Consider the following 13,520-nt stretch of genomic DNA (forward strand, 5'->3'; position numbering starts at 1 on the left):
CACATGACCAGATGTACAGTACATCTGTGATATTAGAATTCGACTTGGGGAGCAATTAGGGAAAAACAAGGTCTAATAGAGGCTCTCTGGGCAAGGAAAGAGGGATAATGAAAAAAAAGTTTGAGAAGCACTAATCTCAGGCTTAAAAGGGCCAAAGATGTGAACGCCCCGGGACAACTCATCAACTCTCTTGGAAAATTAACAGTCGTCTACCAGACTGTGCAACTGCTGGTGGGAGAAACTGCCACATTCTTTGGAATCTAAGCTACAGGATTTTGAAAGATGAAACGAGTAGGTTATGACTGATATGCATCCTAAAGGGACACTCAGATGCTAAAACTGCATCTGTCAAAAATTTCTTGTTGACTTTCAAGGAAATTGTTTACTTTGCAACAATTTATAAGTAAATTCCGGAAAGCTAATACAGATAAAATTCTGGAATTTTTGATGTGTCACAAAATTAAACCATCAATGCAAAGAGTATAAAGAGGTCAAAGTTATAAACATATGGTATAGAAAAGTCATCACGCCACTATGATATTAACTGTAACTGCTGATGGCCAGAAGTGATTCAGATGTGTCTGCAGATTCTGAATACGAAATAGATTTAGGCTCAGTTTCTGATGGTTATACCGAAGATAGTGGCTTGCATTTGTCTATTATTATTGGTCAGGAAAAAAAATGCTTTTCTACACTTGAAAAAGTTTATTTTGCACCCAAAAACTTGTGAAAACAATGGAGCATATCCCAATGAATGGCTTCTTGGGATCAAGTAAATGCAGCACACATATTTGTGTGTGTATGTGTGTCAGTGTGTGTGTGTATGTGTGTCAGTGTGTGTGTGTGCAGATACATGCAGAGAGGGTTTCATCAAAAATTTTCACCAAAACATCAAAAATGTTATTTCTACTACTCTCTAGATAGTGTGATTCTGGGGTGATATTTACTCTTTTATTTATACTTTCCCATGTTTGAATTTTTAAAAGTAATAATATGCTTAAATTAATGTCATGATCACAATAAAGCCAACTGTGAGCTATTTCTAAATTCTTTGAAGTGTCAAGCGGAATACTAGCATATGTTAAAATAAAATGATGCATAATTATACACTGTGTGATAATACAAACTATACACGCACACACGCAGACTCACATTCACATGCAAAATCTTAGAACTGAAAAACATCAAAATGATAAAAGCAGTCATCTACAGTTATTTGATTATAGATCTTTTTAAAAATACCTTTCTATTTTTCCAAGTTTTCTGTAATGTGTGTTACTTTGATATTGAGGAAAAAATGTAAGTATATATTGATTATGACTTTGGAATTTTAAATATCATTGAGATTTCTACATTTCTTCTTTATTTCTTTTTTCTTTTGTCATCTTTACATTTATTTATCAAAAAGAAAAGACAATATTTAGATTAAAATATCAAATATTATAGATATTTATTATATTTATTAAAATATTTATTTATAATATATATTATATATAAATATTATCTCTCTATATAAATTATATGATACATATAAATATATATTATGTATAAATATTTTATATTATGTATTTTATAGTATATATATTTTATAGTATAAATATTTATAATATTTTATATATTATATAATATATAGTTTATATCTTATGCATAATATAAAATATATACAAAATTAAAAATATTTGATTAAAATGTGAGATAAAGGTAATGAAGATGAGTAACCAAATTAAAATAAATGGTTTGATAGTAAGAAGCAAATTATAACAAAAAAAGTTTCAGATTATACTGAAAACAATAATTCATTAAAAAGAAGAAATACATTGGTGATCCAAAGTAATGAAGAAGTTCTCTTGTTTTGTTTTGTTTTTGTTTTAATATAACTGGAATTCAGAAAAATTTTGTTTTTTATTTATTTTTTAAATTTTACTTTAAGTTCCGGGATACATGTGCAGAATGTGTAGGTTTGTTACATAGGTATACATGTGCCATGGTGGTTTGCTGCACTCATCAACCCGTCATCCAGTTTTTAAGTCCCACGTGCATTAGGTATTTGTCCTAATGCTGTCCCTCTCCTTGCCTCCCAACCCCTGACAGGCCCCGGTGTGTGTTGTTTCCCTCCCTGTGTCCATGTGTTCTGATTGTTCAACTCCCACTTATGAGAACTCTCTTTTATTTCTTGAATGGGTCCTTGCAGTTACAAATTGGATGCTGGTAATTTTGAGCACTACTGAAAGTTATTCCCCCAATGAGACTGATAAATATGATTGGAGAAGCAGGAAGAATGCAGTCTGCCACAGTTTGACTGCCTGAAAGCCTGCTATTTGAGCTGCTAGTTTCATAGTAAATGGGCTGTGTGTAAAGTCCAAAAAAGGCAAAAATCTAAGGAAAGGAGTAACCGACATTAAATAACTCATACTTCCTCTTCCTAGATTCATTTGCCACAGTGATGATTGCAACTTTTCCGAAACATCCTTGAACAATTAATATTACCCTTGGGACACTTCTCCAGAAAAACCTTTCATGTTTTCTCAGGGCATATTTCAATTCTCTGAATCAGATCTTAGGGGAAGTCATGCTGTTATTACACTGAATAGAAGACTAAGAAACACAGTTGTAAATAGCACACACTGCCTGTGTGAATGTGCGTCAGCAAGAAAAGAAGCCTCAAGGCCATATTCACTTGGGTCCTGGTGACTGGGTACAGCAGAGTCAGCAGAAGAGAAGACAAAGTCCACGACATTTTTTGTCTGCTGACAGTCCATGATGTGGCAGAAATGATTACACACACAGTGCAAAATAGTTGAAGACATAAACAGGTTAAAATCTTAAGGACAGTGACTTATGTTAATGCCTTATGTTAATGTCTCCCAGTCAATCTTTGATGTAATAAACGAAACGATTAATATGAAATTCTTAGCACATGCCTAGCACGTATCAAATATACCTTAATACTAATTATTATCTTAGGAAATGATTACTTTTGAATAGTACTTTATAGTTTGCAAAAACCTTATACAAGTAACTGTCTAAAATTTGTTTGGAGTATATGTGGTGCTGATCAAATATATCCACACCAGACACTTAAAAAGGCTTATAAATGGGAGCTTCTTCTGAGTCTTAGTAAAATCTCTTTGAATCACTAGTATACTTTCTTCATTCATTTATGTCAGAGGTTCATAAAAAGAGTATTCTGAAATGGGGTAGGCAGCCGAAGTCTGTGGACAGCTCTTCTTAAAAGACATAATAGGAACAAACTCTATTGAGGTCATCAGCCAGCAATTGCATGTTGAAGGCTCAGAACCATCCAAAGATGAAGCAGTTTCCCCCTGGAATTCTCAGCTTCTCCATTCTTTTCTCAGGAAGTTTGAAATCATTTGTCAAGTCTGCAGAAGTGCTATGATTTACAAATCCTTTAATAAAAGAGAGGGTAAAAGATTTTCTGCCACATCTCCCATCAGTGTTAACACAGAACCCCCAGGAGGACACTGCCATGCAGAACATTAGTCTCAACAAGTCAGCTTTAATAATGGGCTCTAGTGGAGGCAAAGGGTGTACAGCAACGCAGTGGCGTGATGCTTCCAAATCATTGTCTTGCTGCATACCAGCACAGAAAACACTGCTTATCATCTCTGCTGACAAGGAAGGGAGACCACGTAGCAACTCACAGCAGAATCAAATTGTCATATTTTCATGTAGAAGAAGACAAGAATGCTACAACTGAAACTTCTCCAAAGCAGCCAAGAACTAAGTAAAACACAGCCGTGTTACAAGCAAAGGATGCATGAAGTTGGACAACAGTTGCTTATATCTGAGTGCTTTGCATGCACTGTTCTCAGTGTTTAATTTTAATCTTGACCACAACCCTATGAAAGAGGTGCCATTATTACTCCAATTTTCAGAGGAGGAAACTAAGTCTTAGAGAGGTTAAGTAACCTGCCTAAAGTCACACATTGTGCTGAGGTTGTAACTAAGATTTAGAAGGCTTATTCCAGAACTCATGCATAAACACACATACACACACATACACACACACAGAGTTCTTTTTCTCTTTATATATGTGATATGAAATATCTATGATATGCAATATACCATGTATATTCCATATTTCATATATATCATATATGAAAACATGATATATATCATATATGAAAACATGTGATATACATCATATATGAAAACATATATATCATACTGTAGATTAGTCATATATTATATATGATACATATCATATGTAAAATATGATATAGCTGACATACTATATATGTATACTATATCAATATGTCAATATATCAATATATCATACATATGGTATAGAATATATGTGATACATATCATATCATATATGACACATATATTCCATATCATATCATATATGATATATATATTCCATATCCTTTTCTCTATTATCTCTATGTGTGTGTGCATGTGTGTGTGTGCATATGTATGTATATGTGTACTGAGAGCAAATGGATATGCGTTAATTATTTCTAATACTAGGATAATACCAAATATAGCTTAGGTTAACATTTACATATCTCATAAGATTTTCTATTAGACTCTAACATAGCAACATGTTATAGTGCTTCAAAGTAGAGTCTATGCAGGTATAATGTTGCTCCCATTTCTTCCATCACCCTAACTACTAGAACATTTTTGCAATTCTACCATTGCCTTTGCTACAGGATGCTTTATATAGGAAGTGCCAAACTCTTCTATTTCTTCTGTTCTTCTATTTCTTGTGAACTACTGGAAGGCAGAAGTTGTATTATTTCACTTCCATAATTCCAGCACAAGGGCTTGTAGCTAAGAAGAGCTCATGGACTGGTTGTGAAGCACTGAATGCAGAAATAAACGAGTGAATATTCTTTAACTTTTCTATTCTGTTACTCATTTTCCTGCTCTGGGGAGCTATTTAACTTACACTTCAGGTTTTAAAATTGTCCACACATAGTAACCCTTCTTTTTGGGGGGCTCAGGACTTTCTGCTATTGTTGTTAGTTCCCCATTTGATTACTCCAGTCAGATGAGAAGTCCTGTTCTAGAATCTACTTTTGCACCCAGGGAAGTGCAGCTGACATGCAGGGTTCCGTTCCTCTATGGGGAGTGAAAGGCTTCAATCTTGAGCAAAGCAAATGCTGCCCAATGTTTATCTATTTTAAACCTATTGGATTGTGTTTTCTTTTGCATGAGAGACATATTCAGAAACAACTGTTTTTTGGACCATTATGGCCATAAGAGGAAGAAACTACATTATCAGTGAGTCTGATAGACACACAAGAAGCTTCTAAGCATAGTCACCCTCAGACACCCATGAGATCACTTTAGAGACCAGGAAGAGACCAGAAATGAGAAACAAATGCATCTTGGATGCAATACCTTCTTGGTGTCTTCCTTTAATTCTTATTTAATTTGATGCAACTTCAAGGCATGGATAATTTAAAACCTTTCCTATGTATAGTACTTTATTAAACAAAAACAATGTATCTTATCTGATTTTCCTAATTATCCTGAGAGGTGGGTATTATGCTTTCCATTTTAAAGATGATAGAACAGAGACTCAGAGACATTAAATATCAAGATCGCATGGTTATTGAGTGACACAACCAAGACCTGAGTAGCATAGTGGTTAGGAACATCAGTTTTGTGACATAATAGTAACTCCCATTTAACGTATTTAACCACTGACTAGCTGTGTTATCAGTAACTCCCCTTTAACGGATTTAACCACCAACTAGCTGTGTAATCTCAGAGAAGTTACCTAAGTGCTCAGAGCTTCTGTTTACTCATCTGTAAAATGTGATTAACAATAGTACCCACTTCCTAGGACTGTTGTGTGAGTGACATGAGCTTGTGGATGTGGAGTAACTAGCTCAGAATGTAGCCCATGTTAAGCGCTCATCAGCGATACATTGCATCAGCATTACTGGCAAAAACAGCAGCACCCCAGATATGCTGAATCCAAGCAAAATGATATTTTCACCAACTAGGTCCTCCTTGCATGGTGACACGCTTGGAACAGAAGGTAACACCTGCTCTCCAGCTTTCCCATCAGTAGAATTCTCACATGAATTCTGTACATTTATGTCCTCCCTAGAAGCCTATTCCTTCCATTTTGGCCTAGGCCTCAGGCCAGAAACAGGGGACACTTTGCTGGCTTTCTGTTCTGTCACTAGCATGACAGTCCTACACTAACCATGAATAAGACAGGACAACTGCCTCAAAGAGCAGGACACCAAGTATAATCAGCATGCTGGTCAATGTCAAAATTTTCAGAACCAAGCAACTAATTTATTATGAAGAGGTAAAGTATACTACTGAAACCCTGGCAGAACTGCCTGATAGAACATTTTGCAGGTTCAGCTCAACTTTAATCTTCTTAACAGGTTTAGGCTATTAAAAAAACTCTCTGTGACCTTCAATTATTTTAATAGAATGAATTTTTCATTTTAGATATACAATACAGTCCACATATAAAAACTCAGAATAGCTAGGGAGCGTGGTTCTAATATTTCTAATGAAGACAGTCTTGTAAAACTGCTTTTAATGTTTCTGTATTGTTTCCCCAACCTGGTCGTACTTAATGCTGTGATTTGCAGAGTGGGTACTTAAACATTTTCCTGTTATAGATTGAAAGGGGCCTTCAGTGGGGAAAGTACTATGTCCCACTTGAGAATAATGTGAATTTGGCATAGCCATTGCTTCCCAGAAAATTGGTCATATCTTCCAATTTTCCTTTCTTTAGTGACTCTCAGATGAATGAATTAGTATTCTTGTGACTGCATGTGAGAAATTTGACCTGTTCATTTCTTGCTTTATTGCTACGTCAGGGTAAGAAAAGTCGAATGCTCTATGGCTATAATTGTGACTTGCCAATTACTAAGCAGGGGTATTTAATAACCTGCTTAAGATGGTCAGACATTTAAAATACCCAAGCGTTTATTTTTTTCACAGAGATAATATAACTCCAAAGAGAAAAAATGTAGCTCCTATTATGTAAATGATTAAGGTCCTTTCAGAAACGTATTTTTCCTCTCTCAGGTCTCATCTGGATAATGAAAAGAACTTGAGTGTCTCCACCTGGGTTAGTGGACTGAGAACAGGAAGAACATGAGGACAGAGGTCTCAGTGGGGTCAAAGGCTGGTTAATAGGTACAAAATTACAACTAGGTAAGAGGACTAACTGTTAGTATTCTATAGCACTGTATGGTAAATATTGAAAACAATAATTTACTGTATATTTCCAAAAAGAGGATTTTGAATGTTCACAACCCCAAAAATGAGAAATATTTGAGATGATGGATATGCTAATTACCCTGATTTGATTATTATACATAATACACATGTATTGAAATATTACTTGGTATCCTATAAATAGGAAAATTATTAGCTGTCAACTAAAAATAAAAGGGAAAAATTAGATGTAGTATCAGGAAATTAGAGAGCTAGAAGGCTAGATTAGGGCAAAACCTTTGTGGTAAGGATTGAATGAGATTATGTAGGTACAGTAGGGTGAGGTGATGGAGCAGAGTGGCCTCTGGATAGGTGGCCAGAGTTTGAATCATTAGTCTCCTTTTTTTTTTTTGAGATGGAGTTTCACTCTGTTGCCCAGGCTGGAGTGCAGTGACATGATCTTGGCTCACTGCAACTTCCGCCTCCTGGGTTCAAACAACTCTCCTGCCTCAGCCTCCCAAGTAGCTGGGATTATAGGCACATGCTACCATGTCCAGCTAATTTTCGTACTTTTAGTACAGGTGGGGTTTCACCATGTTGGCTGTGCTGGTCTTGAACTCCTGACCTCAGGTGATCCACTCGCCTCGGTCTCCCAAAGTGCTGGAATTACAGGAGTGAGCCACTGTACCCTGCCACTCTGTCTCTTTTGACTGTGTGACCCTGTGAAAGTTACTTACATTACCTGAATCTCAGTTTCTGCATCAGTGAGTTGTGCAGGTGAAATAAGATAATAGATGGAGACTGCTTTACACATGGTAAATTCTCAGATGTTAACTACTCATATTCATTATTATTTTTATTTTATTTTTCATTTTTCAACCTCAAATCCCCCAATTTAAAACTGCAACCCTCACTATACTCTATTCTCCTTTCCTATTTTATTTTTCCTATAGAACTCATTATCATATTCATACTATATATATTTTACTTATTTATCTTTTTATTTTTAACTTTCCACAGTAGAACATAACCTCTGCGGGGACAGGGATTTTTTCTGTTTTGTTCACTAGTGGGGAGTGCCCAGGACAGTGCTAGTATACAGTAGGCAGTCACTTAATATTTGTTGAATGAAAGAATATTGCTTCCTAAAGTCCCTGGTGTACAAAAAGGGTGACAAATTCTTAATTATGAAACAGCTGAAATGAGACTTGCCAGGGGAACGATTTCCAGGGTGTGGCCAGAGGTGTGGAGTACTGAATAAAGTGGAGAGAAAGCTTGTTGGAGCAAAAATCAAGAGGCCCTGGAGCCAGCGTGTGAGACAGGTCACACACATACACTCTATGTCACAGGATGATGCTGGGAAGTGAGGTGGCACAGGGGATGACACGCAAGCTGCCAACACCTCTAACGTAAATGCAGAGGACTGCTCTGCCGTCAACTGTTAACAGCAATAAGGAGTGGAAGAGGGTAGAATTATCAGATGGCTGCTCTCACAATCAGGAAGGCTTTGGAAGTAGCAATAGGGAACTAAGAGAATCCAAACTCTGCCTGCTAGTCCCATGATGAACAATCCACCGAAGACTGAAGAGAGGTCTCCATGGAGAGTTCTACGGAACTGATGGCTCCTAAGAGTCAGGATTTTGTCAGGAAACAGGTGGACAAGTTCATCTGAGAGACTGAAATGTAGAGAAGGATACTGCTAGACATGTGATGTTCCTGGTGGGAATGATGGGGAAAAGACCAGTAAACAGCAGCACAGAGCAGTCTGGAGATGAGAGTGTGTGAGATGTCTAAGAGGCTACATGAGCAGACGATAGAGCTGATATTCCCACACGAGGCCATTTAAGAACTTAAGGCAGCAGACTTTTTGTTTGTTTGTTTTTTATCACCACATATGAGATGATTTTGTAGTTTAAAAATCTAACCAAGGAAAAGTGCAGCACATTTCTGGAAACATCTAGATGTTCAAACACTCTAGGGAATTGTTCAAATATCTAGCAGTCCTATCTTCTATTTAATATTTGTCATGAAAATATCTTGCCCTCCCACCTCAGAATACTTGATAGCTTCAATAGGATACAGTCTTTGATGAATTTAAAAAGTCATCACCATTTGGGCCGGGCGCGGTGGCTCACGCCTCTAATCCCAGTACTTTGGGAAGACGAGGCGGTTGGATCATGAGGGCAGGAGATTGAGACAGTCCTGGCTAACACGGTGAAACCCAGTCTCTACTAAAAATACAAAAAATTAGCCGGGCGTGGTGGCGGGCGCCTGTAGTCCCGGGGAGGCTGAGGCAGGAGAATGGCCTGAACCTGGGAGGCGGAGCCCCTGGAGGCTGAGGCAGGAGAATGGCCTGAACCTGGGAGGCGGAGCTTGCAGTGAGCCGAGATCGCGCCACTGCACTCCAGCCTGGGTGACAGAGGGAGACTCCGTCTCAAAAAAAAAAAAAAAAAAAAAAAAATCACCATTTGCAATCTTTACTGAGTTTCCCAACTTAAAATAAATATAATTCTTATTATAAATTCATATTTCAGTGAAGCTGTTTCTAAAAGTAAAACATTCAGAAAAGCACTAGGACTTGTGAATTAGAACCACTAACACTTTTCTATCTCTATTATTAACTTAAATTTGGAAGTGCGAAGCACCTCATGTTATCCTCAAATAAAGTCACAGGCCACTTAGTTGATTGGTTGATCAGTAGCTCAAATATTGACTAAGTGATAATGATATCTAAAGCATTGTAAGAATAAAATGATGAATAAGACAGAATAGGGTTTTGAACACTATAAAAATACTATTTAGAAGTCAATAAATAATAGTTGAAAAGCTATTTGGAACTGATGACTATTTTGATGTGGGAATCTTTCTTCTTCTACATTCCCTGAATGAAGAATTGAAGATAATGATAATTAATATTAATAATAACAAATGCAGGTAAAACCAGAGTGCCCTAAAAGAATATGTTAGAAATCCTATTCAATAAAGCATGTTGAAGGAAAATGTTTTTGCAGTATAAAAATTTAGGCGGGGGCCCTATTTTCAAGGTAAATTAAATTGTCACCATTTCTATGTCATTTTATCATCACAGCAGAAAAATTAAAAAAAATTCTTCTAGGTTTTACTAGCTAAAAATACCCAAGTCTAATGACTGTACATGATGAAAACAAATCTCCATGTAAAAAATATAGCCTTTTTTGCTCAGAGATAGCAAGGCATCGTTTTTTAGCTTCTTCTAAGGCTTCCCTTGATGTGCATTTGAATATACTTTTACCTGCATAAACATTTTTTAGCGAGAGAAACAGTGACACCGACATTCTTGATACAGCTATTCACATATCCTTTCAAGTAGCCTCCTTTATACTTAAACTTGAACAAAGTCCAAGATTAAGATAATACAGTACTAGAGATTTCAATTAATTTCTATTAAAACTCTTCTCGCATGACTTCTCTTGGCCCAAGTTGAGATGCTTAAGGAATTTGGATCTCACTAATTAAAATGGCAATGTTACCAAGTTTAAATACCCAGAAATCTACTGACAAATATATTTTCATAAAATGTGATATGTTATTCTATACATTTATTAAATATTTATATTTGATTGATAATATGTATTTTTAAAACAAACAGACAACCAAAAATGTCTTTAGATTGGTTTCTTCAAAAAGGATCTCTCTCTGTCTCTCAAAATAGATCCACAATAAAGCATAAACAATAAGCTGACACATACACTAGCCAAAACAAACAACAAAAAACTGTCAGAGTTTTTTGTTGTTGTTGTCGTTGTTGTTGTTGTTGAGCTCCAGACAATTATTTGAGGGTTGGCAAAGTGCCTTGCTTAATTTCCTAGTTAAAAGAAGGTAAACTACATCATCTGATGTGACCAGATGGAACCAAAGTGCCTTTAAGTATACAGGTATTGCTTTACCTCAAGATTACCAACCTATACAACTGGAGTTTCTTCTTTGGCAACATGCCGATTAGTAAAAAAAAAAAAAAAAAAAAAAAAAAAAAATACCTGGGCACTTATTAATTTCGTTTAATTCAAAGAGAAAATTTAGGAGGTCACAAGTTGCGGACTTTGCATCTTGGTTATCACAAAATTAATGGCCCAAGGCAATGAAGGCTTTGACTTCATGTGCAGAAGATACATCCTCTCCTGAAGACTGCTTATTCACCTGTCTTCTGCCGAGGCCAGTTCAAGAAATCAGGATGTCTGCGAAATTTGAAATCAGACCATCTTTCCTAATACTACCCAAGCTTTTTCTGGGTAAGTTCTACCTAAGAACTTCCATCTCTATGACTATCTTGCAAGCAAAATTCATTGTTGAGAGAAAAAAGCCACAACTATACAAACTATTTATGTATATCAGCCATTCTGGTTTTTAAAATTGCATTAAAACACACACTCAAGTTACAAAAATTCTATTTTGTTGCCATGAAACACAAAAACAAGTTCAATATTTAGATTCAATTCTAGAGTGAAATGTGTTTTGGCCAACTTTTGATCCTGGGGTAAATGTAGCTATTTAAAATCCTAGAAAGTAGGATTTTATGTGATAAATTTTTATGTGTAAGATGGCCCATAAATTAAATTACTTAACCTCTTCCCCCACCATTAGTTTAAATGGACCATTTAATCAAATGACTGGCCTGTTAAGATGATTTAGAACTTAAATAGAAAACAGAAGAATGCTTATCCTTAATGCAGAATATAACAAATGATCAAACAGTGAGGTTAGATATTTGACATTACATTTATGTATATTTTCCTTAATCTTCTAAAATGGCAAGTCCAGCAATAGTTGTCCATTTTACTGGAGTTATCTTAATTGCAATTTCAGGAGATGCAGATCAAACTTACTAATATACTCCTTTTTTTCTTTTCCCAATTTTTCTGATCTCTTATGCAGCATTCCTTGTCATAAGAATGTTTTTACATATTTAGATTTTACAATAATAGATGTTGCATCTAAAATATTAATCATCCAAAACAAGTTAAATGCCAATACCAATCAAAAATGTCTTTATATTTGTTGCACTGCATTTGCAAAAGAGTTAGGAAAGAGCCCTGGTTGACAGAGTTAAGTTCCTTGGCCAAAAAAGTGTGTTTTGTTTTGTTTTGTTTTATTTTCAATTGACCTTAGTTCATTAAATAACCAATATTAACTGCAAATTAGCTTGAACTTTTTTAATGTGAAAAAATTGAAGATCATATACAAACCAAATTCATGTAGTATTTCCTTTAGTGTTGAATATTTTCTAAGTAGCCATAGCATTTTCATATGGAAAGCGAGACCAGAACTTTTGAAGAGAACTGGGACTTGGAAATGCAAATGAGGAAATAAGGATGAGGAGGAGTATAAATTAGAATCTGGTATGCTATGCACTACTTACCTTCAAAAGTCAAATAAAACTTTCCTCTGTCAAACCAAACGAGGGAAGGCTGTTCATTCTCTGTATGGCCAGGAGTTGAAGCGGGATGGGAAGGGTTAAGGAGAGGGAGAGAGAAGGACACAATGTGAGTTACAGAGCAGGTCATTAATCTCACTATAGGGAAGGGTGGAGGCACTACATGCCATTAGCGTGCAGGAAAAAGGAAAGGCTGGCAATCTATGCTTTTTTTTTTTTTTTTTTTTTAAAGTTCAGGAAACAGAAAGCAAAAGCAAAGCTATGGAGGCCTAAAGGAATGGGCATGTGTTGGTGGTCGCTTGATACTTGGTGCTTGTGTGCATGGAGCGGAAGTCTTCCTGGCCATGCAGGGGCGTCAGCATATTTTAACTGCACTAATTTGGGCAAACTGTCATCCAGCAATTGCTGTATCCATTTCATCTTCAATGCCATCCCCTTCTATGTTTCCAAAAAGATAAACTCAGAGTTATGGATTGTAGAAAACATTAGCTTAGGTTTTAAATGACAAAGCATTGCATATCAATATAAATTTCAGGGAAGATGTCACATATCTTCCATCCCCTCCCCTGGAATCACCTTAGGCATCCAGACACAAAACACCCTTTACCTATGTACCAAAGAGAAAACAAGATTACTAATGATGCTCTATTATTTTTAAATTAAAAAGCAGTGACCGGACATGTAATTCTGAGCAGTTAAATTATTCTTTCCTTTGTAAATTCACACAGCAATAGCATCTCACCTTTTTTGAACCTCTTCACTGAGAAACTGTCATGCAACCTGCTGTTTTTTAATATAGTCACTTAAAAAATTTCAGTGGCATGAGTTCCACGAGGAACAGTAAATATACAGGGTACATCTGAGAGGCACTGGACACTCATGAGGTGAGGGGCATGTCCATGAAGTTTATAGCATTCAGATGGATAATGACTTGGATTTTTGG

The 13,520-nt window shown here is 36.0% G+C and overlaps 1 protein-coding gene across 48 annotated transcripts in view; it reads right to left on the reverse strand.

The window, feature by feature from the left end:
- Positions 1-13,520, reverse strand: part of SGIP1 (SH3GL interacting endocytic adaptor 1) — a 215,892-nt gene that overhangs the window by 42,608 nt on the left and 159,764 nt on the right. For 11 of the 48 annotated variants that reach the window (XM_045369551.3, XM_015434598.3, XM_074004462.1 and 8 more), the window contains one exon: positions 12,563-12,622. The exons of the other annotated variants lie outside the window; for them this stretch is intronic. In XM_045369551.3, the coding sequence (XP_045225486.2) occupies positions 12,563-12,622 (60 nt within the window). The remainder of the gene's footprint in view (positions 1-12,562; positions 12,623-13,520) is intronic. 48 annotated transcript variants of the gene reach the window in all.

Source organism: Macaca fascicularis, chromosome 1 (assembly GCF_037993035.2).
Source record: "Macaca fascicularis isolate 582-1 chromosome 1, T2T-MFA8v1.1".
NCBI classification, from domain to species: Eukaryota; Metazoa; Chordata; class Mammalia; order Primates; family Cercopithecidae; genus Macaca; species Macaca fascicularis.